This window comes from Pristis pectinata, chromosome 6, assembly GCF_009764475.1.
Source record: "Pristis pectinata isolate sPriPec2 chromosome 6, sPriPec2.1.pri, whole genome shotgun sequence".
Taxonomy (NCBI): Eukaryota; Metazoa; Chordata; class Chondrichthyes; order Rhinopristiformes; family Pristidae; genus Pristis; species Pristis pectinata.
Window position 1 is genome coordinate 64451397 of NC_067410.1, and position 25639 is coordinate 64477035.

General features: G+C 40.1%; 1 protein-coding gene and 1 non-coding gene across 4 annotated transcripts in view; one reads left to right on the top strand and one right to left on the bottom strand.

Annotated features, from left to right (window-relative positions):
• amer3 (APC membrane recruitment protein 3) overlaps nucleotides 1-25442 on the top strand; it is a 121441-nt gene extending 95999 nt beyond the window's left edge. For all 3 annotated transcript variants that reach the window (XM_052018995.1, XM_052018996.1, XM_052018994.1), the window contains exon 4: nucleotides 16921-25442. In XM_052018995.1, the coding sequence (XP_051874955.1) occupies nucleotides 16921-16983 (63 nt within the window). In that variant the 3' untranslated portion in view covers nucleotides 16984-25442. The remainder of the gene's footprint in view (nucleotides 1-16920) is intronic.
• trnas-uga (transfer RNA serine (anticodon UGA)) lies at nucleotides 12380-12461 on the bottom strand. Its single transcript has one exon. It is a non-coding gene; the product is annotated as a tRNA-Ser (tRNA).
• Nucleotides 25443-25639: the final 197 nt, after the last annotated feature.

The window sequence follows — 25639 nt, forward strand, 5'->3', positions numbered from 1 at the left end:
AGAGAATATTTTAAGATATTAATGGAAATGATCTGAGAGCAGCATGGACTCGACAGGCCAAATGGTCTCCTACCTTGTATGGAAATATGAAATATGAGAAATATGCTGGACTGTCTCATGTCTGCGGGCTGTTGAATGTGGACTCAAGAGGTTAGAACTACCTGATAATTACTAGGCATAGGGGTTGCCTGTGTAAGATTTCTCAGCTGTGTCACTATGTGTTGAGGTTCTACCTGTCCCCCTGTGTTACGAAGGATGGGCCTGGTCTCATTGCCACGCAATATTCCTATCAATGTCCCAGTCAGTTTGACTTTGCTGTACTACCTATCCTTAGTGGAAAAGTTCTTTCAGACAAACTCCTTTCACCCTAGGTCCATCGGACAAGAAGGGCACGATGAATTCTGTGGGATGGTCCCCTGAGCAGACTGTCCACACTGTTTGGCAGAATACCTCAGCGCCAGAACTCAACAACAGGCACCAAGGCCTCAGCTGGCTGGGAGTGAGAGAGACCCTCCCTGTCAGATCTTTCCTGCACGATTGGAGTCTCACTCCCAACACATGCTGCCCTCAGGGGCGGCCATAATAAGAGTGAGATGGTTATCCACCTCTTTGTTGACTATGCATTTGAATAGAAAGTCTGGAGAAGGATCAAAGGTCCTAGTCACGGTTCATCCAAGCAGCTGCGTAACTGAGGATTCTCTGATCGACAGGCTGTTTCCAAGGACACAATCCAATGCTGCTGTAAGGTCATCAACTTGGTGAATCAGAATCAGGTTTATTATCACTGACATACATTGTGAAATTTGTTGTTTTGCGGCAGCAATAAGTGCAAGATATAAAAATTGCTATGTTACCAAAAGATAAATAAATAAAGTAGTGCAAAAGAGGAAGAACGAGGTAGAGTTCATGGGGTCATGGGGAAGAAGGGGAAGAAGCTGTTCCTGAAACATTAAGTGTGGGTCTTCAGGCTCCTGTCCCTCCTCCCTGATGGAAGTAACTTGAAGAGGGCATATCCCGGATGGTGAGGGTCTTTAATGATGGATGCCACCTTCTTGAGGCACTGCCTCTTGAAGATGTCCAAGAGGTCCATAAGGTAATGCTGCTGACTGGCACATTCCAGGCTGCAGGAGTACATGCTGAGTGATGCACTGTAGCTCGGTGCAGCCAATCGAAAGACTTTATAGGAAAAGACTGCAGTCATAGGTCCTTCCACCTAGATACTGGGGGGGCTAAGCCCTATGTAGAAGCCTCTCAAACACTTGAAGTTTGTCTCATCCAAGTAGGCCACATGGGTGGCAATTGTGCCGTGTACATAGAGTACATTAACATTACAAACGCATAGAACCAATAACACTGAATGTATAGACTAAATGACACTATGAACATGAAGAAAGCCATGCACTGTTTTTTGTATTTCTATGTTTTGTATTTTCATATATTTTATGAATGAAGTTTAATTTTGAAAAAAAGGTGGCGATGAACAAACTGCTGCAAGGGATCCCGCGGTATCTGTTTACTCAGGATGATGTCCTCATTGTCACAGATTCTGGTCAGGTAGCCTCAGGGACCTGAGTCAGCTGCAGGACCAAGGCTACTAAGAATGTTTTCAGCATTTAAATACATGAAACAAAATGATGCCCCAGGGGGAAAATTGCACCTGTTTGTTCCAGTCCTGCCTATGTGCCATTTTCTGCTGTGCCTTTCATACAGAAGCTGCTGTACTTTTGCACGATGCCTTTATTTTCCTATTACTGTGCAATGAGCACCATCCTGCTGTCACTCTAATCCTGCACTAAGTAAAAGTAAGGTCCTAACACCTAAAGTGGAGCTGATTGCTCAGTTATATCAGAGCTGTAAGTCATCTTGGAGCTCCTCTGGCTGCAGTGGACCCCAATACTTCAATGGATGAAGTGGGAATAGAGGTGCCAGGAGACTCATACTCATGTTCTGAAATGCAGTAGTTGTGGGAGGACTGAATTTCCATGAAGCTATTGAAGTGGCAAAAAAAAATCCTCAACCTTGCCAGTTTGTTCAAGGTTAATTCAGTGATTCTCAAAAATCCATCTACAGTTCCAGTATAGCAGGCATCTTGCACTCAACCCTACTGCAGTCACTTCCTTGTGAAGGTATTGGGTCTTTGGCAAGGCATTTGAGAGTGCAGGAGCACTCAGTGCAGCCAGAGAGTAAATAAAGTCTTGCAGTGACGGGGCAGATAAGTACCTGGTTTGAGTAATAATTCTGCCTGAATAGGGTTGTCCCTTCTTCTTTCTGTTATGAGGGGCACTCAGATAGCCAAGTGGTTTGATATCAAACTTCATGGCAGTGAGGTCATTTTCTGCTTTGAACAGCATTCATGAAGACAGGTGTGCAGCTTCAGTCTGCATCCTTGATTTTTAACAGGGCCTGCAGAGCTTCCTAACCTGAGTCCCTTTGATGGAGAGACAGAATGGGAAGGTTAGATTGTGATTTCATCAGTGCTTCACTGGCAATATTCCACGTGTGGCTATTGAAATCATAAGTCTATGCCTGGTAGGTATTATTTCCTTGATAGCAATGTCTTCCAAATGACCACGGCAGAGTCTGGGCTATTGATAATCCAATGGATGTGTTGTCAACTCTACTTGCTGTAGATGCCCATAGGCAGAGACTGGAGCACCACTATGGTAGTTTATCTTTATTACTAGAAAACCTAAAGCTGAAGCACCCATGCTGAAGAGATATTGTGACAATAGTTGTTCTGCATTCACCAGAAAATCAGAATTAATTTGTAGCTTGACTGTTCAGAACACCGTGTACATCTTAGGCCGTCTGCATTTGACTTCCCAGCAAAGATAAAATTGGCTAATCACCCCTTCAAAGTTCACATATGCTGTACATGGGGATGTCAACAAACGCTGATTTGCTGTGAGTGGTCCACATTTTTTCTTAATGGATGTAATTAAGTTTCAGCACAGGATTCGAAAGGAGCATTGCATAGTGATGGTCATCAAGCATGTTCCATATGTTGCATGAAATAACATTTCACAGACACAGGGGTGCTGGCAATAATTTCAAATGCTGTATGAATTTTGCCAGCTTTGTGTGAAGCACATGTGCAACACCAGAAGTCTCTATTTCTGTCACTAAAGAAATAAGTAACCATTATTAATGGGGCCATTAATGCTCCAAGCATTTATATTGAAAACAAGCAAAGTGATGTAAACACTTCCCTTTATACAAATATAACATCATCATATAATCTTACATTTATTTAGAACTCTTAGAAGCAGGCCTACCAAACGTACTGATAAGTTGTAGGGATCCTAGGATTCATTTGAATCAGAGTTTTGTACAGCATCTCCAGAGCACAAGTATTTTTGTTGACATTGTTACAGAACACAGAATAGCTGTTAGGAACAAAACTACTTTAACAGCTGGTTGACAGATTTGGGCTTAAGAACTGCATTGCAATTTCAATATTTTGATCTTTGATTAGAAAACTTAATTCCACAAAATACCATGAAAATGGCATGCTTCCAGTGCAGAAATACTATGAGTTGAAGTTAATTAACCTAGAACCCCAATGCACAGTTAACTATGAGTCATCCCTTTAATGAATATATTATAATTAAAGGAACCTAAAGCACAGCATTTACAACAAGACCATCTCAACAGATTTATACCAATGTTTATATTGCATATGAAACTTTTCACACTTTAATGATCTGAACCACTTCCATACCCCCCTGCTTCCTTCTCCCTTATCACTGCTCCAAGACTTAAATGGTTTACTAAAAAAAACAGCACAGCTTTTGCAGCGAAAGAAATGCAAATCAAGAACCAAATATGTTGGAGTTAACACTCAAAATCATAATGGTATTTCAGAAAAGACATTCAGTTAAATACCATCCAGTGGAAAGGGTTGAACAGGAGATAGCTAATCTTTTGTTAAAATGGGACCTAGACATATGGAATTTTATAAACTACTTCCTCTTCCTGGAATTTGCGGTGGCTCTCTGTTTAACCTTCTCTGGGGCTTCAATACTTAAGGGTGAAGTATTCAATTGAGGCACTTGATGGTCAGTACTAAAATCTTTCTCAAACTATAAATAATTCTGATCACATTTTCTGATTTGGGCAAATTTGGCAAGAGTATTATTATTGTCAATTATTGAGTAGTCTGAGTCACAACTCATACAACATTCTCTACAATTCATTTCTCCAAATAAGCTTATAATCTCGCACATAGTTATGGGTACGTGAAATAACCAAGGTCATCTCTGTTTACATTCAGTGTTGCCTCTGCAAATAATTGTGAAGCCATGATCTGAATAGAATCAACAGTCATTCTGAAGCCAGTTTGGGTGTTTCTGATGATCTGCTTCCCCTTCATAGTGAACCTCAGAGACTTGCAGCATCCTATATGTCTCATTATCCATTGTTTCTGCATTGAGGACTCTTTTTTCTTTTTCTATACATCAAATGAAGTAACAAGGATAGAGATACCAAAAAAAAAACCTTTTTGAGGTAACTAACAACGATGGCTGGTAAATTGATAAATAAGTAGTCATACAACATGGTAGGCAAAGCTCTGAAGGATATACTTACATTCATATAATGGCTGCATGCCAGATCGATCAGAAAAGGATAAAGTGTTTATACAGCCAAGAATTATGGAAAACTCTAATGGCAGTGAATGGAGACATAATATTTCCTGAACTGGGAATGTGATGTTTGGCAATATCAACAAAGAATACACCTTTTAGGATATAAGGACATTTTTTGAAAGCCATGAATTTGTATTGTTGATTCTTTGGGTGTGTACTGGCAAAAGCTGCCCACTTGTTTTGAACAGAAGGATAACAAGTAAACCAAATACTGTATTACAATAACACCAAGATACTAGGGCAGTTGACCATTAATAGAGCTTCTGTAAAAAAACAAGATGAACTGGAAAGAGCACGTGCAGAGCAAATGATTAAGTGGGCCAGAAAAGCAGACCAGAGTGAAATGTCCCAAAATGGATAAAAGTCCGTCGTGAACAGCCTAAGTTCAGAGAATCATTCTGTGTTTTTAGAGGAATAGGAATACTCACAATCCACCACCACGAGAGACCCAGAGGATCCCTTCTACGCTTTTTGTCCGTCACTAGATAATGTAACAATACTTCTGATGAATACAGCTTCAAATCTTCATTCATTATAGGCCCCATGTTACTTCTCCATTTTTGACCACATAATATGAAATAAACATTATAGCTAACATGAATTTGTACATCAAACTCTGCAAAATGCCATGCCAGTGTCAACCAACCAGCCACCCCTGTCCATTCCCTTATTGTCCACACCTGTTCTTGTCCTGGTGGTCTTCTTCAGTGGCTGTGGCACATCTGGTGGAAGGCTACCAACTTTGGAGATTGCAGGTGTCTTGTGGAATAACCTTCATCAGCTCTGGGCTCAAAAGGCCTGGCTTTGAACAATATCATTGCAATGTGAGCTGCAACTTTCTGGACTGGCTGCCTGACTTGCAGAAGCACGATCATGGGAGGATGGCAGGAGCGGTATCCCAAGTGCTGCTATCTGGAAGTAGGATGGCAGACTTGGGTTCCACAGAGATATGGCCTTCCCTGAACTGCTACCTCAGCAATGCTTATAAACTGTCAGTGCTGGAATGTCCATCCAGAGTCATGATGGCAGAAGTCTGAGCATCCAGATATTGTGTGGCTGCTGGAAGGAAGCTGGGCATTTGATATCAGATGCTGTGTATTGGCTGCATGCACAGATGTGCTGATGATGATGCTCATCACTTCCGTATTGGAAAGGATGACTGTAAAGTCTATATGAAGTCCTATGAAGATTGATGTGGACTCTTTCACATTCCTTGGCATTGCTGACAGGCCAGTCAATACACAAAGCATTTCTTTGCAGTGGGTCACACGTTTCTTCATGGGTTGCCTTAATGAAGTCCTCTTCCGAGTCCTCCGTAGCAGATTTCATGTTATCCTGCCTTTGTTGAGCTGGCATATGAGCCAACCCATTCCATTGCTCTGGAGGCATATTGATCCTAACTCACCAAATTTAACTTCCTCCGAGTTAACCTCTAAATTACGTGGATCCACATGAGAGTGTTAAATTGTGACTTTATTTTTACTGTCCGCACTAGGTTAGTGAACTTGGCTATCTGAAAGCAGAAAGACTGAGTGTTAGGGCTGCAGTGAGGGAAGTGGGACTGTAAACTGAGCTGTCCAGTTTTTAAATCACAGTGTGCTTCTCCATTCTGAGATGCAGGTGGCCTAACATACTGCAGAGAAGTTTCAATCATTTTGCTAAACACTCCAGAAACTGGATTTCCTGATGTGGTTTTAATAGAAGAGCACAGTTAGCAGTTTGTGGACACCACGTTCATGTTACTGAGCAGCCAGAAAGAAGTTCAAGTGTTCCTCCAAGTTATAGAAAGGTGTGGATTGCAAACCTGCACCTGTTTCCCAGTCCTGTCTACTTTTTTAATCTTTGTTGTTGTAAGTAATTAAACAACATCTCCACCATTTGCTAACAACTACCATCCCCTTCCCCTTGCTCCACCCCATCCTCCAACATATTATATAATGATCAGGTGAGGGAAACTGCTCTTGATATCAAGGCAACATTTGGACAAATGTTGCATAGAGGAGCACTTGTAAAACTGGTCAATGAGCACTGAGTGGAAAGTACTGCACTGGATGGAATCATAGCTCACACAAAGTAATATAGTTGTAGTTGCAGGAAGTCAATCACCCTGGTTTATCACTTTGGGAGTTTCCCTGGGCAGAAACTTAAAGGGTTCATCAATGACTTTCCTTCTGAAGTTGAAAGTGTTGATGCTCGCTGTTGATTGCAGAGTCTTCATTTCCATTTGCAACTCCTCAACAAGCTAAAAGAATCCGTGCCTGCAACCAACAAGGTTGAGACATGGGCTGATAATGTGCACACTACACAAGGATCAGGCAATGGCTATCTTCACTGAGAGTCAATTCATTTATGCTTGCAATTCACTGGTATTACAATTGCTAAATCCTTGACTATTAATGCCACTATTAACCAGAAACTTAACTGGGCTAGCCTCGTGAATATTGTGGTTTCAAGAGCAGTCAGAGGCAACTGATCCTGTGGTGAGTCACAGACCTCTTAACTCCCCATAAGTTTTCCACCACCTGAAGTGCAGATGTTAGGAGGGCGTTTAACACTCCTAACTTGCCTGGGAGAGTGCACATGAAAAATGCTCAAGAAGTTTTATGCCATCCAGGTCAAAGTAGGCCACATTTCCTCCCATCACTACTGACACATCATAGCTAAAATTTGCAGCACTTACAAAACAGATTGCAACAAACCATCTGTGACATCTCCCAAATGTGCAATCTTTTGGGGACAAGGACTCAGGCACGGGGAAACTCCAGACTGCCTTCCAAGTTGCACATCACATTGATCTGGAAATATATTGCTGTTCCTTCCTCATCCCTGGGTCTAAATCCTGCAACTCCCTAGACATCAGCACTGTAGGAGTACCTTCACCAGGACTGTAGTAATTCAAGAAGATGGTTCACTATAACCTTCCTCAGAGCAATTAAGGATAGAACATAAATAGTCACATCCTGTACACAACAAAAATCCTGAGCCCACAAATTCATAAACCATTGACAGAATTTTTAAGAGGATGAAAGCTTTTTTTCACTTACCTTGTCACCGTCACTTTAAAGTGGGCAAGTTGGAAGGAAGTGTTCCATATGGAAGGCATTTCATAGATTTGTGTTCTAGTAAAAGTGGATATTGACTCAATTTTAATTAAAAAAGTAACACTAATGATTGATCTGTACACGAATGCAAAGGTTTGTACTGTTTTATTGTTGTATATAGTTTGTTTTTTATGATGAATGAAGTTTATCTTGGAATAAAAAATATTGAAGGGAACTTGTATAATTACTTGAAAAGGAAAGGTATGATGAAAGGGCAGAATTGAGGGTTAGCAGTTTATCTACTTTTGGGAGGGAGTTGGTAAAATTCTTTATCAAGTTACCACTAAAAAGGAGGAGGCATTAGATATCTAACTGGGCTTAAGTGTGGATAAATCCCCAGGGCCTGATGAGATGTATCCCAGCCTTCTATGGGAGGCAAAGGAGGAAACTGCTGGGGATCTGATGGAGATTTTAAAATCTTCACAGGCTACAGGTGAGGTGCCAGATGACTGGAAGACAGCAAATGTATCTTGATACAAGAAGGGCAGCTGGTATAAGCCTGGTAATTACACGTCTGTGAGTCTAAAATCAGTGGTAGGGAACTTATTGGAAACCATCCTGAGAGACAGGATTAATCTACACTTTGAAAGCAGGGCCTCATTAGGGGAATAGTCCCGTCTAATCAATTTGATTGAATTTTGTGAAGAGGTAACAAAATATGTTGACATGGACAATGCAGTTGATATAGTCCATGTGGATTTTAATAAGGCCTTTAGCAAGGTCCCACATGAGAGACTGGCCCAAACGTTTAGAGCCCATGGGACCTAAGACAAGTTGGCAAATTGAATCCAAAATTGGTTTGGCGATCAGATGTAGAGGGTGATGGTGAAGGATTTTTTTGTGATTGTAAGCCTGTGACCAGTGGTGTACCACAGGGATCGGTGCTGAAAGGAGAGACTGGATAGGCTGGGTTTGTGTTTTCCTTGTACTTATGGGGAGTTAAGTGGTCTGTGACTCACCACAGAATCAGAAGCCTCTGACTGCTCTTGAAACCACAATATTCATGAGGCTAACCCAGTTAAGTTTCTGGTTAATAGTGGCATTAATAGTCAAGGATTTAGCAATTGTAGCACCAGTGAATTGCAAGCATAAATGAATTGACTCTCAGTGAAGATAGCCATTGCCTGATCCTTGTGGGACCTGATAGAAGTGTACAAAATTATGAGGGGGCGAGACAACGTAGATGGTAGGAAACTTTTCCCCATAACAGAGGTTTCAAAAACTGGAGGGCAAATGTTTAAAGTAATGGGGAAAGAGGTTTATAGGGGGCTTGAGGGAGAATTTTTGTATCCAGAGGGTGCTTAGAGTCTGAAACTCATTGTCTGAGTGATGGTGGAGGTAGGTATCTCACAACATTTAAGTAGCTGGACAAGCACTTGAATTGCCAAGGCATAGAAGGCTATAGGGTGATAAATGGGATGAGTATAGATGGGTAATTGAAGGTTGGCACGGGCACAGTGGGGGGAAAGGCCATTCTATGCTCTATGGCTGTATGGCTGATTGGTACTGACCTGAATGGATTTGCTTTGTGCTGTAATGTCCATAAACCCATGAATCTGAAGGGAAGATATATCTTAAATGTCTCCAGGTGAGTGGGCATGGGCAGACCTGATGCTTAGGTCTGCATACCTTAAGATTGAAATCCAGTTGTGGAACATATAAGGCACCAGAAAAGATATTGCATAATTAACAAAATAGTTTTACTATGTTGAAAATGTTAAATGCAAAATGCTATAAGCAGTCTGTGCACCATAAGGTCTTACAAACTTTGCAATAGCAACCATTTAAACTGTTGGCATTGATTGAGGGAAAAATGTCATCCAGGACATGGAGACTGTTCCCTGGCTTGTGCTGAAATACTGCCATGATTTTTTTTATAATCACCTGATCAGACTGACAGGGTATTGATGTAACCTCTCTGCCAAGTCATCTCTCCCACAGTGCAACAGTCCTGGAATTCTGTCCTGAAATGTTAGCCCAGCTTTTGTGTTCCCAGTTCCCACTGAGCACTTTCTGACTCAGGAAAAGAAGCTACATTTTTTAAAAAAAGCTAGCACTTTAAGAGACGGTACACTTTCATTTTCCATTGAAAGACTCATCTATTTAAAGCAGTTATGTTCAGTTCTATTTATTCAGAACCTGTTTCTTCACAATTGGGTTTGTATTTTGTAAAGTATGATCTTAGATATCTAGACATTAGATATCAATGAGAGATGCTCTTTCAGCATGTTTGAACAAGCAGACTGCTTCAGCTCAAGTCAGGCTGATAATATCTGCCTTTGAACTGGGTTGTGTAGTGGCAGCATTCAGCTTTGGTATGTGTCCCTTGGAATGTTCCAAGAATGTTTGTTATGGTTCTGACTTGGACTTGACATGATGAACTTTAAAATGTTTGTTACAGTCTGGAGATCACTCAGAATCAGTGCTAACAGGTTAGAAGGCGGTCACCTTTCACAAAACTTAAATGGATAACCAGTAACAAAATTTTATTTGACAGATAAAGGGCAAGTTTAGCAGCTAGACTGCACGTAAGATGCAACTGTTAGTTACTTGGAAATCTTAATGGATGTGTACAATTTGGAATTTTTTGTTTGTGGGGAAAGAATTTGTCATTCACAAACCTTTCCCTGGGTGCTTCAAATTGAATAAAAGGGATGTTTGATGAGCAGTTTCAAAGGTCAGTTATATGCTACTGCCTGTGTCCTAGTTCACATTGTTCACCAATTTTTCAGTGAGTTCTGACAACAGTGTCTCTAGGTGTAACCATGTCTCATTTTATAAATTCTCAGCCTTCTGCTTCAGTATCTCCTGATCATTGTAAGCTTGTCCTCTCTGATAACCAATGAGAACTCTGTGCTTCACCAAAATGGCCTCTTCCACGTTGCTAATTTTAGTCTTTCCACCACTGTTGGCTATGCCTTCAGCAATCTAGCTCCCATGCTCCAGAATTCTCTCACTAAAACTCTGTGCCTCTATGCCGCACTTTCCTCTTTGAAGATACTCCTTGAAATCTACCTCAACCACCTAAATATCTTTCTTGTGTGACTGGGTGTCAAATTTTGTTGGTCAATGTTCCTGTGACATGGCTTGGGATGGCTTTTATAGGTGACATAATGCACTTTAAATAAATATGGACCAAAGAGCTGAATTTCAAAGGTGAAGTGAGAGGGACTGACTTTAACATTAAGGCAGTATTTGACTGAGTGTGGCATCAAAGAGCTCTGTTAAAATTGAAATCAATGGACATTAGGGAGGAAACACTCCAAAGGAAGGAGTAACACCTTGCACCATAGTTGCAGTTGTTGAGGGTTAACCTCTTGAGCTCCACAGCATTGCTGCAGGAAATCCTCTGGGCAGTGTTGTAGGCCTAACCATCTGTTACTGCTTCATCAATGAACTTCCATAAAAAGGTCAAAAGTTGGGATATTCAACAATAATTGCACAATATTTTATTCCATTGACAACACCTCAGAAAATCAAATAGTCCATGCCTGTGTTCCTCAAGTCCTTGACAACATTCAGGCTGTATGAATGTTAAGTAACATTTGTACCGCAAAAGTGCCAGAAAATGACTATCTTTAATGAGAGAGAGCGTAACTACCTCCCTTGTTTTCACAAGATCACAAGACAAAGGAGCAGGAGTAGGCCATTCGGCCCATCGAGTCTGCTCCATGAACTAAACTAATACTATTCCTATCTAGTCCCAAGTTCCGGCCTTATCCTCATATCCGTTGATACCTTGACTAATTAGACACCTATCAATCTCCTCCTTAAACACCCCCAATGATTGAGCCTCCACAGCTGTATGTGGCAACGAATTCCATAAATCCACGACACTCTGGCTAAAGAAATTTCTCCTCATTTCTGTTTTAAACCAGTACCCTCTAATTCTAAGACTGTGCCCTCTAGTCCTGGACTCACCCACCAAGGGAAACAGCTTAGCCACATCTACTCTGTCCAGTCCTTCCAACATTCTAAATGTTTCTATGAGGTCCCCTCTCATTCTTCTGTACTCCAGTGAGTAACAGTCCAAGTGCCAACAAACGCTCATCGTATGTAACCCCTTTCATTCCAGGAATCATCTTCATAAATCTTTTCTGAACCCTCTCCAACATCAGTACATCCTTCCTAAGATAAGGGGCCCAAAATTGCACACAGTTTTCAATAGCAATAGTATCACTGAGTCCTTTATCAACATCTTAAGGATCACTCTTGATCAGATTAATTACACCAGGCACCTAAGTACTGTGTACCACTGTGGGTATCTTGTGGTAAGTGTCTCACCTTCTGATATCCCAGTGCCTTTCCACCATCTAAGATAAGATAAGATGTCTTTATTTGTCACATGTACATTGAAACACACAGTGAAATGCATCTTTTGTGTAGAGTGTTCTGGGGGCAGCCCACAAGTGTTGCTGTGCTTCCGGTGCCAACATAGCATGCCCACAACTTCCTAACCTCTAAGTCTTTAGAATGTGGGAGGAAACCGGAGCACCCAGAGGAAACCCATGCAGACACGGGGAGAACGTACAAACTCCTTACAGACAGTGGCTGGAATTGAACTCAGGTCGCTGGCACTGTAATAGCATTACGCTAACTGCTACACTACCGTGCCTGCCCAAAATACATCACTGCAGCGAGCAGGGTTCAAACCTGCGTGGGGAGACCCCATTGGATTTCAAGTCCAACGCCTTAAACACTTGGCCATCTCTGCCAGAGACAGAGAGACAGAGAGAAGGCAGAAGTCAGGAATACAGTAGAATAATTTCCACTAGCCCAGATGAGTGCAGCTCTAACCACACTCAATGCCATTCAGGATAGAGTAACTGCGATTAGTTACCATGGGTACTTCAACAGGACCTCGCAAACTTTTGATCCTTAACACCGAGAAAAACAAATGCAGTTGGCACATGCAACTACCATCAGCTGTAGATTCCACATGCTGTCCTGATGTGGAAATATATTGCCATTCTTTTGTCATTATTAGGTATAAATTCTGGAACTCTCTCCATAACATCACAGGACAGCCATTTAAAAAGGTAGCTCAACACTATCATCTCAAAATCACAGTGAGGTGGGGAAATAAATGCTGACCTTGCCTGTGACGCCCATATCCCATAAATGAATAAATTTAAAAAATTGCAAAGACAACAAAATAAAGACTGATTGACACTGTTATGACTGCTTCAGCATAGATTTGGATCAAAAATATTCGTGCATGCAATCAGCTGAAAATATATCACTTAAGGGTTCCCCTCGCAGTCTTATATTCTATACCTTGAAAGATTTCACCAATACTTCATCTTGCCGGGACAAAATTCTGGAGCTCCCTACATTGTGCAAAAACTTCACAGAGTGCCTGAATCCCAGAAGATAACTCACTTCTTCTTGAGGGCAGTTATGGATGGGCTATAAATGCAGGTCTTACTGGCAATGCTCATGAGCCATAAATGAATAAAACAAAAACTGAGAAGAAAAGATAGATAAAATTCAAAATGCTGAAAACCTGACACACAAACAAAAACTGCTGAAAACCTTCAGTCCATAAATTTGGCAATTTTCATACACTGACAACCTAATATTGCGTTTTAAACCTTATGTTGCTATTGATAAATGTCCTACTAACTTGTCTGTCTTCATCATAGGTACTTTCTAAACTTGTGTTTGTTTTCAGAAGTAGGGAGCTTGGTTTACTCTTCTCATTTGTAATTTTAAATATTCTAGCAAACGTATTTAAAATGCAAAATAATACATGTTCTACTGAAGGGCCTTGAATACAGATTAGTATTCATTATAAGCAGAGCTTTAAGATGCAAAAGGATCTTGGTGTTCCTGTGCACGAGTCTCAAAAGGCTAATGTTTGCATTCATTGCTTCAGAAATCAAATACAAAAGCAGGGAAGTTGAATATTTAAGGACAGAGGTCGACAGATTCTTGATAAGCAAGAGGATGTAAGGTTATCAGAGGTAGACAGGAATGCAGAGTTCAGGTTACAATCAGATCAGCCACAATCTGGAGCAGGGTCATGGGAACAAGGGGCCTACTCCTACTAATTTGTATATTCATACATCAAAGACAAATGCAGAGGTATACTTATAAAACTCCATTGAATTCATATCAGGTCTTCTTCTGCTAATTCAACTTCACCTGTTTATAATCTGGGATAATGAAGCAGCTTGCTTAGGCTGCTCACAACACCCAGAAACACACTTGTCATTAGTAGCAGTGTGTGGTTTGTTTGCTGTTGTTCAACATGTGTATTAAAAGCCAGAACTAACTGCATATTGTTACTGAAATAGCTTCATTGGAGATCTGTTTAAAGAAGTATCTCAATAAATGTGTGGTAATTATTTTCACATTATCTTTGACAAATTATATTTAAACACGTCAAATGGTATGAGAATGACTTCATGCTTGGAAAAGTAAGGGTGCTCTTTAATGGACTGCATAATACACTTGTAAGTCAAAAACTGCATTCAATACAGACCACGTAACCTGCTGCAAAGGTTGAGTGATTCTGATCTGTCCAGTGTACACTATGCAAGTCCAGGACAACTTTGCAACTAACACTGCATATTTCAACTTTGATCTCATATTCTTGAGTGACATTACAATCTCTCAATGAAATGAAGCCTAGTCTTGACTTCCAGATGCTCGTTACTCTACACACAAACTATTCATTATTCTATGCATAAGCTGTTCCTTATTTTAGGGCTAAGACGTCCCGATCATTCATGAGATTATTGCTGCAAATTGGACGATATCATTAGTTGCCATTCTCCACTGGGACCTGACCTAAACCTGACCCAGGGTGAGGGAGGGAAGTCTCCTTTGTTCATTGCTTGGAAAAGTTCTATGCTAACTCAGTTAAGCACTCGCCATCCAGGCTCCAATGAGCAAAATTAATAAAATATATATGGGATGAAATGCTCGTTCCAGTAATGTTGTCCATGAAACCACAGGATTGTCATAAAAGCATTTGTTATACTTACCCAATCTGGCACTAGAATCACAGAAATCTTAACTCTTTGCTTAACTGCTCTTTGAAATGGCCTATCAAGCTACTTGGTGTATCAAAACTACTACGATGCCAATCACTACATATTAAAGGAAGTGACTCACCAGCACCTTCTCAGGGAAATAAGGAGTACAGTCCCTGATTCCAAAATCATCTTTACCGTACAAGGTTTATTAACTTTGCTCATTGCTGGAAGGACATCACCTACAGCTCATAGCATAAAGAAAAACAAGGAAGAGCTTTTGAGTGTAATACCTGATGTTTTGCAAGCAAACCTAGCAGCTAATTTATGCACAGAAAGAGCCCACAACCATCATATATTCATGATTAGATAATATGCAGAAGAGAATGTTGAGTGTGAGTTAGGTGTCTGGGAGTAGGCCCATGATCTTCTCGGAATTACATTACTTATACTCATGATAGAGGGCAGAGGGCATAAGGGTTTAAACACCCATCCAAAAGACATCTGCGTGGAACCTCAGTACTACCATAAATTGTCAGCTTAGAATATTGTTCAGGTACCTAGAGTGGAATGAGCAAATCATATACTAGTAACTAGAATTTTATCTGATCTGGCATTAAAGGCAGCCATTTTAGTTAAAATATGTTGCTAAAAATTTTAACTATCTTGCCCTATGTTACAAATAAAACTGCATACGACCCATCCTCTGGTAAAGAATGGGTCTGTTTTTACAGACGTCCTTAAGTCGATTTTGTCCATAGGTTGGAAGGTACACAAAAATCATTCAATATGGTACCATACCTCCACAGTATTGAAATGAATGGCATCCAAAGCACATAAGACTGATAAGAAAGAACTATTACTAAATGTGTAGAGAAGAAGCTAGTTCTGGCATCCGTAGCAATGATCGTATGTATATATGTATGTCAGACTTTTGAATTTAATAATATTATGCGAGTTCATTCATATGTAGGGGTATCCATAAGTTGGGCACTTGTAACCTGGGGATAGCCTGTAAAGGAATCTTGCCCATTAGAAGTATCAATCCAAAATTTCTCAAATTTATTGTCTCTAAACCATTTGATTCTTTTATGAGAAAGAACCAAATGGTTTGCATTTCTTTTATGAGTTGAGCCTTTACTCATTGGAGGTTAAAAGAATGAGAGTTATTATTGAAACATAAAATTCTGAGGGGCCCTTAGAAAGTAGATGTTAAGAAGAAATTTCCCCTTGTCGGGTATCTAAAGCTAGTGGACATAGTTTTAGAAGAAGGGGTTGGCCATTTAAGGTGCAGCTGAGGAAGAATTTCTTCTTTCAGAAAGTGGCCAATCTTTGGAATGCTGTTTCCCAGAGACCTGTGGAGGCTGAGCCATATTCAAAGATGTGATAGACAGATGTTCAGACTACAATCAAGAGTTGAGAGCAACAGACAGGAAAGTGGAGTGGAGACCAAGTTAGATCAATCATGAAATTATTGAATATCAGAAAGGTTCAAGGAGGCACATAGTCTACGCCTGCTTCTACTGCTTAACATTCTCCCATTGCACCCAAATTTTTCTGGGAAATGCCGGCTGTTCCAAGTGTTGAGAAGCTCAGGACACCCATGCAACACTGCACAAATGTCTTGAGAGGTGTTCACCGACAAATTCCTGACTGCACTCTGACATTGTACTTCTAATGGAGTTCAGTGGCTGTGCTCCAGCTTCCTGCCGTTACCCTGGGGAATCTGCCTGATGAACCTGCACTGATGCAGCACCTTCTACCCATTGCAAGGGTGAGAAACAGGGAGCTAGATAAGCTTCAGAACATGTACTGTATAGAGTAGTGGCAGTGTGTGATCCTTGCAAAATTTCAAGTAGGTCACCATGCCACAATACAGAGTTTGTTTAGCACTGAAGATGGGAGTTGAATTTTCAGGCAATTGAATGTTAATATTTTTAATTTTTTTACTGTAATAGTCTAATTGAATTTTAATGGTATCCAAATGTTTGTGAATGTCAGGGGCACTGACACTAGGAAACTCTGGGCCAAAAACATCATAGCTTTGTAATCAGTCTAGTTATCCACTATTCTCTTAATTAAATGTAAAGCTAAAGGTTTGTGGTGTTGAGGGGAATGCAGTTCCCTCATGGCTTCTGCATGGATTCTAGTCTGAGTGAAGTGACTAAAACTTGCATTGCTTGTCTGTTGCAGCTGAACCACTGGGCTGCGCCCACTGCTGACAAAGGAGGCGAAGAGACCCACATTCATCACTGACCTCTAAAGAGAAGACAGCAAAGTGATTGTACTGTGCTGCCACAGTGAAAGTATAATAACTTTTCTCTCCTATTGCAAGATCAGTCCTAATCATTGGCCTCTCGGCCCAGCGTCATTGGGAATGCATCACACCTTCCTGGCAAGCTACTTTGCAAAAGCCACATATCTGAAATGATTACCATAGCAGTGGCTTTGGCTGAGAATAACAACTGCTATAATTAAATGCATGAGTCGACTGGAAGGACTCAGTTCAACTATGGGCATCTAATACAATATCAAAGAGTAATTTTCATCCTCTGCCGTAATGTTGGACGATACTGTCCGATGCAATGATATGGATATTGGCTTATAATTGTGTGTACTTGGTTTGTACATCCCCACAACAATTTGGGAAACTAACATCTCTGTTTCTTAGTAAGGACTGAATGGTGCTTCTTCAGTTTTGCTGAATGTTACAGCCAAATAGTCATTTGATCCCTCTTTTTGGCTGCATTAGTACAATGATGCCTGTGCCCTAAAGCATAGAATTGCTTCCCTTGTCTGTTTTATATGAAGTGTTGTTTCATTTGTCTTTTAATCTGACAAACCCTCAGCTAAATCCAGTATGCTACCTTTTCCTGAAATAAAGGCGTCCTTATGCTGAGACAGAAGTTTACAGTGAGGTCACACAAGTGGTGGCCAATGATTTTACACGTTCTTACACTAATCCTTCCCATGCATTTTACTCGAGCTCTTAAATATAATGAAAACTTGGCTTCATTTTATTGGCATTAAAATTAAATTGTCATTTTATTTCTGAAAGTAGAGGGTACAAAATAATCAAGCAAGTTTCACAGCTGATTTATTTTTTAGCTCCATTAATTATGGATTTTGTTCTTCAAAATTGCAACTGATTCAGTGTCCATAGTCTTTGGGAAAAGTGAATTCCAGATTTTCAGACCCTTTGTGTGAAAAGCGCATTCCCTTATTTCACTTCCACTTGGCCTTAAGGATCATATTTCGAATTGTCCATGAAAATGATGTTTCACTATGCAATATCTTTTGTTCAATAAAAACAGTAAGGTACAAAGTTAAAGGGTCAACAATGATCCTTTAAAAGGATCAATACTTGATAAAGCAAAATGAAATGCAAAGGCCCCTATTGGCTGCTACTGGTAATGCTCCAGGTTGCTGAAATTGTTAATGGATTCTCACATGTCTACAGTAGTACTTAATGAGTGCCATCTGATTCTTTCATTTTGGTTTGGTGCATGGTTTCTAGGGATGTTACAGAATTTGGTGACCGACTGGCACCTTCTTGTAAATAAAACCATTGAAATTATGTTGATTTTGCTAAATGCATGTTTGGCTCTACTAAAATGTGACATCTGCCAGAAATATCCTGGTGGCAATAGTCACCTCAAGCCTATGTTTGTCGAACAAATTCATTTTGTTTCCACACTCTCCCCCCCGCCCCCCCACCTTTCATTGGTAAGGTATTTGGCACATTGTTGGGGTATGGTTTTGTAAATGTCAATCAAGCTTGTCCAGCTGTCAATTCTCCACTTGTGAGCCTTCACCAGTGATATGGTCATTGAATATGTTCATGCAATGCTTGATCCATTTCTCATTTCCACACCCTAACAGGAATGAAACTGATTAGTTAACAGTTCATATGTCATGCTCATCACCACCCCAAGTGGGATTAACTAATTCTGCACATACCCGTCCTCAATGGCTAAGATATTCAGCTACTAATCTGTTGAGAAAGTCTTACTATTGAAAGTAAAACTTTAAAGTCTGCTATTGAAGATTTACACTAGTTATAACCATTAGTCAAATACACAGAATAAGACACAACTAATTATAACTAGGTTGATCTTAAATCGGCCAAATTAAATGAATTAAAATGTATTATTTTTTAACTAAAATATTTTTATATTGATTTCCAGATTAAAGTGAAGCATTCTGGTTAATTAGGAATGAGAGACCAGACGTTCTTTTAACACAGGAATCAATTCTCTGTAACAAGCTTCAGAAACAGAAATATTTGACTCAGTTCTGATGTCAGCCAGATGGGAATGTTTAATGTAGTGCAAGTCCGGTGATCACTTGACTGTTAAAATCTCCAAACTTTGGTTGAGGTAGAGGGTTCAAGTCCCACTTCAGAAAGCTGGGCATGTGGACCAGGACTGCATGGTATAGAACATAGAACATAGAACACTACAGCACAGTACAGGCCCTTTGGCTCACAATGTTGTGTCGACATTTTATCCTGCTCTAAGATCTATCTAACCCTTCTCTCCCACAGAGCCCCCTAGTTTTCTATCATTCATGTGTCTATCTAAGAGTTTCTTAAATGTCCCTAATGTATCTGCCCCCACAACCTCTGCTGGCACACACCCACCACTCTCTGTGTAAAAAACTTACCCCTGACATCCCCCTTATACCTTCCTCCAATCACCTTAAAATTATGTCCCCTTGTGTTAGCCATTGTCACCCTGGGAAAAAGTCTCTGACTGTCCACTCGATCTATGCCTTTTATCATCTTGTACACCTCTATCAAGTCACCTCTCATCCTCCTTCTCTCAAAAGAGAAAAGCCCTAGCTCACTCAACCTATCCTCATAAGACATGCTCTCCAATCCAGGCAACACCCTGGTAAATCTCCTCTGCACCCTCTCTAAAGCTTCCACATGCTTTCTATAATGAGGCAACCAGAACTGAACACAATACTCCAAGTGTGATCTGTCCAGAATTCTATAGAGCTGCAACATCACCTCGCGGCTCTTGAACTCAATATCCCGACTAATGAAGGCCAACACTCCAAACACCTTCTTAACAACCCTATCGACCTGCGTGGCAACCTTGAGGGATCTATGGACATGGACCCCAAGATCCCTCTGTTCCTCCACACTGCTAAGAGTCCTGCCATTAACCTTGTATTCTGCCTTCAAATTCGATCTCCCGAAGTATATCATTTCCCACTTATCCAGGTTGAACTCCACCTGCCGCTTCTCAGCCCAGCTCTACATTCTATCAATATCCTGTTTTAATCTACAGCAACCTTCTACACTATCCACAACACCATGAACCTTCGTATCATCAGCAAGCTTACTAACCCACCCTTTCACATCCTCATCCAAGTCATTTATAAAAATCACAAAGAGCAGGGGTCCCAGAACAGATCCCTGTGGAACACCATTGGCCACTGATGACCAGGCAGAATACGCTCCATCTACCACCACCCTCTGTCTTCTATGGGCGAGCCAATTTTGAATCCACACAGCCAAGTTTCCCTGATTCCCATGCCTCCTGACTTTCTGAATAAGCCTTCCATGAGGAACCTTATCAAACGCCTTAATAGAATGCATGTACACCACATCCACTGCTCTACCTTCATCAATGTGCTTTGTCACATCCTCAAGGAATTCAATTATGCTCCTGAGGCACAAGCTGCCCCTCACAAAGCCATGCTGACTGTCCCTAATCAGCCTATGCTTCTCTAAATGCCCTGTCTCTAAGAATCTTCTCCAGTAATTTGCCCACCACTGAAGTAAGACTCACTGGTCTGTAATTCTCAGGGTTATCCCTACTTCCTTTCTTAAACAAAATAATTTGCCAACCTCCAATCATCCAGCACTACTCCTGTGGCCGGTGAGGATGCAAAGATCGTCGCCAAAGGCGCAGCAATCTCTTCCCTCACTTCCCGTAATAACCTTGGATACTATATATCCCGTCGGACCCCGGGAACTTATCTATCCTAATGTTTTTCAATAGTTCCAGCACATTCTCCTTCCTCACATCGACATGCCCCAGCATATCAGTCTGTCGTATGCCATCCTCACAAATGCCAAGGTCTCTCTCTCTGGTGAATACTGAAGCAAAGTATTCATTAAGGACCTCCTCTACATCTTCCGACTCCAGGCACATGTTTCCTCTTTTATCCCTAACTGGTCCTACCCTCACTCTAGTCATCCTCTTATTCTTCACATACGTGTAGAGCGCCTTGGGGTTTTCCTTGATCCTAGTCGCCAAGAACCTCTCATGCCCCCTTCTAGCTCTCCTAAGTCCATTCTTAAAACTCCCTCCTGGCTACCTTGTAACTCTCCAGAGCCCTGTCTGATCCATGCTTTCTAAACCTTAGGTAAGCTTCTTTCTTCCCCATGACAAGATATTCTACATCTCGTATCAACCATGGTTCCTTCACTCTACCATCCTTACCCTGCCTCAGTGAGGCAAACTTATCTAGAGCCCCATGCAAGTATTCCTTAAATAATCTCCACATTTCCGCTGTGCACTTCCCCAAGAACATCTGTTCCCAATTTATGCTCCCAAGTTCTTGCCTAATAGCATCATAATTCCCCTTCCCCCAGTCCTGAGGGAGTTCTGCACAAATGGAATTGCTATCTTTCAGACTGAGGACCCTCTTTCCTCTAAGAAGAATATAAAAGTTCTTATGGGACAATCTTGAAGGAAACCCTTGGAATTCTTACCAATGACCTAATCAATATAACTGGTCAATATTACCTGACTGTTTGTGGGACCTTGTCTGTTCAAATTGGCTGCTATACTTCCTACAGTTCAGCAGTAACTACAGCTTAAAGTAGTTAATTAGCTGTAAAGTATTTCAAGTGATGGGGAAATTTACAAATGGATTTTACTTTCTATTGGCAAACTGAGGAGGCAGAAAAAATTAAATACAATAAAAAAATCTATACATCACAATTTCAAATTAAATATGACACACTTTCAGGGAAGATTTGCTGATTGAAGAGACTGGGTTAATATTTTAACAGTATTCAGGGCAATTTTCAATTTACAGAACTGGATGCTTATGTGAATATTTATGCGAGTAACTCATTGCTATACAAAATGCTTCATGGGTTGGTTCCAATGAAACCACTGAATGAATCAATTATCTTCTTTAAAGCACATTGCTTGAAGACAGAGCAATGTAGGATTAACTCTGCAATGCTTTGCTTCCATCACAGACTAACACTGATCAGAGGGCTTGCAGCAGAGTCAGCCTCATCTCCAATTCACACTAGCATTAAACAAGCATCATGAAAGTACCCCTTATGTACTTATCAGCAATTCACCTGCTACTTAGTGGTCAGGATATTAACTGGAAGAAAGAAATGAATGGCTTATGTTAAAGTGGAGCTTTTCACAACCTCAGGATATCCCAAAGAGCTTTGTAGTCAATTAAGTACCTATGAAGTGTAATCAGCCAGTGTAATAAAAACAGATAATCTGTTTTGGTGATGATAATTTTGGGGAGATAAATATTGGTCAAGACATGGGTAAATCCCCTATTTTTCATCCCTGGTCTCCATTAACTGGCTGCTTAACAAGAAGAGAAAAAATAAAATCTTAAATGTATATCTTTTGACTTCAAGAACAAGGTCTGAATGGAGCCATCACAGGTTAAAAGATCTCAGATAAAGCAGGAGCAAAGGCAACAACAAAAGTGGTGACATGTGTAAGTGTCGCTCAAAAGCCACAGACCCATGTTTTAATTTTCTTATTTTCCTCTTTCTGGTTAGCTTTTTGGTCTTCTCTCTTGTTTTATCACTCAAATACTCATTCTCACCTTTCTCTCTATTTTGCTTACAGTCACCTCCTTCTCTCTATCTTCCTTGTCTCAATTCGCACTTCTCTTGTCTCATGTCCTTCTCATTCTGCCTCTCCTCGTTTTTTTGTTACTCTTCTTCTCTTCAAAATTTCTTCCTCTTCTCTCACTCATTCCAGACTCTTGGAGATTATTTTTCCTTCTCACTTGTGGTTTTAAATGGAGTTCAAACTTCAAGTTGAACACATGGATAAGTTACAACCAGGAGGGTGTGCAACAGGGGAAAAATAATATTATGTTTGCAGATTTAAAGAGAGTTCCTTTTCCAGACATACTCTACAGCTACATCTGCTGGAAATTAAATCCTTTAAACAATACCGTTAACCTCTTGGAAAAGATCCATGTAGTTTCCATAAAAATTTCAGTGAAAGGACTGCTGGATAATTTTTATTTTTCAAATAAACCCACAGATTAAAACATTCTTACCATGTATCCCTAAAACAGAAACAGTGTAGTACTACATCACAGAACAAAGTGGATGCAGGAAGCATTGGTATATTACAGTTTTTGTTAAGTCTGTGTATGGCCAAAACGTGCAGACCGCTTTAGATTGTTTTGTTTCCGTATAACCACAGTCAGAGGTTAACCACATTTTGCCCATTCCTTCACAGCTTAAAAACTTTCTTTTAAATTATAGTTGACCATTAGGTACCAGAAAGCTCCCCACTGCTGCCAGTGACAAAATGAAGCAGAGGACTGATTGAAGACATGTGTTGTAAGGCCATGAAAGAGTATCTTCTGTCAGGATTGGGCTACCTGCGGTATGGTAAAATAACACAGCTTATTTACAATGTGGTGTTTAGAAAATGCTGCAAGTGAAAGTGTGCAAATTCACCTCAGACTGCCAGAGAAAGGAAAATTGTAAAACAATAATGACTCTAATGGTGAATATTTTTCACCCACATTCAATTTTGGCAGCTGTTTTGGTTCAAGATATAGAGCAGTGTTAAAATGAATCACAGTATGCCGAGGCTCTAGATAAACACATACCCCTAGGTTTCACAGATGGTGTTATAAATTATCTTTGAGAATGAATGTTGTGTTGAGTCAGACTATCATGGACTGGACCATAATACTCACCCAGTCTTTTTAGTAAGTCAAATAAGATGTGTGCAATAAAAGACTGTAAGAAAGTTTCATTTGAGAATGGGATATTTTTTAGATAGCATGGATTTTGATTATGTATTGAATTCACTGTTTGAAACACAATTTCCTTTGTGCTTTTGTGCTTGGTTATTTTAACTGAACTTTAGATATCTTTCAGGTTTAGAACTGTACAAATTGAGCCTAGTAGTCATGGAATCTGCATTGTGTTTTGTTTCAATTACATTTCTGAAGATGTGGCCCAGATTTTCTCTTGGAAATTGGCTTCAAAACAATTTTTTAAGATGGTGATGTCCCCTTTGAGTACTCGTGTACAGTGTTTGATGTTATGCACATGTGATAGGTATATAAATTCATTCAAAAAGTTGGGACCAAGGTATCATTCTGAGAATTTTTATATTATTGCACAATATACAACTTTGAAAATGATTACCACAATAAAACAAAATGATCTGCGTAAAATTCAGAGTCACAATGGGTGCATCGGTGGAGCAGACTTGAACTAAAGTATTGGCAGTCACAAGTAAGAGAGATTCATTCAGTCTATCCAATGGTCCCAACGTCAATAAGAAAGGCCCCTTGTTACATTGACAGTGCAATATGCCTTTAGAGGACTATCCTCAAAAACAAACAGTGTTTGGATAGCATCAGTGGGGGCAGTGATCCTATACACTAAGTATGTCTGATTTTTGCATTTGCAATTCACAGCACTTTGGATGGACTGCTCCCACAAATTGAAATTGTTGGGCTCAAAAGTGGACAATGGAGACATTGATCTCATTGTCTGATAAAGCTGCGAAAATGGTGGAGTACCTGACTGACAGTCTGCACTACAATTATATTCTTCCTCTGTTCATTTTACTTAATAATTATATAAATATCCTCATGTGCAGGAAGGAAAGGTAAGCAGGACTAAAACAATGGATGATGCTTGGTTTGCACTGTCTCTTAATCTTAAGACTGACTTGGTGGGGATATTCCTCTAACACTGTGACAACTGTGAAAGGAATGCCTGACTGCAATAGCCTTATCATGAAATACTGTTAGCAAAACTAATGTACTTTAGAATGCCATCTTTTATATTTAGCATTAAAACGGTGTGTTTATGGCTGGATCTTATTCCACAAACTCTTGTCGTGCACTCTGTGCACAAGGGTTTAATTGAAAATAACATGGTGTGACATCAACCTAATAGAAAATAGATCATGAATTTCACTGCCTCCATCACCAATGTTGGATAAATCATACCCTGGTTATGATTTTTTTTTGGTTTATATTTTGTATGAATATGGAATTTTAATTTTAAAATTACTCAGTGGTTTAGTATAGTTTTACTCACCTTCCCTCAGACATAATCTTGTTTGTTCTAGCAGAAGCTGCTATCCCAACTAAACTCCACACTGCTCCCTCCACCTGCACCCCACCCAATATTCTTGTTTCTATTAGCATACCATTCACCTCAATCTTAGATATAATAGACAAAGCAAACTTTTTGAATGTACATTCAATGAGTCGTTTTGTACTGTAACTGGATGTTTTAGTAACTAAATTAATATTTCAGACTTTCATTGAAACTTTGTTAAAATGGTTAATGGCTTTCATAAGATTTTTCTGAAATAGTTATTTGAATTGGCTGTGATATACTCTTTTTTATTTGATGAATGTCATGTTATTTATGTAACTGGAAAATGTGTATGTACAACATGTTTTAGAATACTTTAAAGTAAACACTGAATATAACAGAGAGGTGTCTTGTTTCCTGTTTGTGTTGGGAAAACGGGTATAGCAAAGCAATAGAGGTTAATTTAATGCTGCCAACAGACATAGAACCCAAAGCATAGAATCAGTGTACATTTTCACCATGCATACAACAGATACCTTGTATATACAATACAGGTGCATTCTCTGCAGGCATGGCAAAGTTAGCTTAAGAATGCAA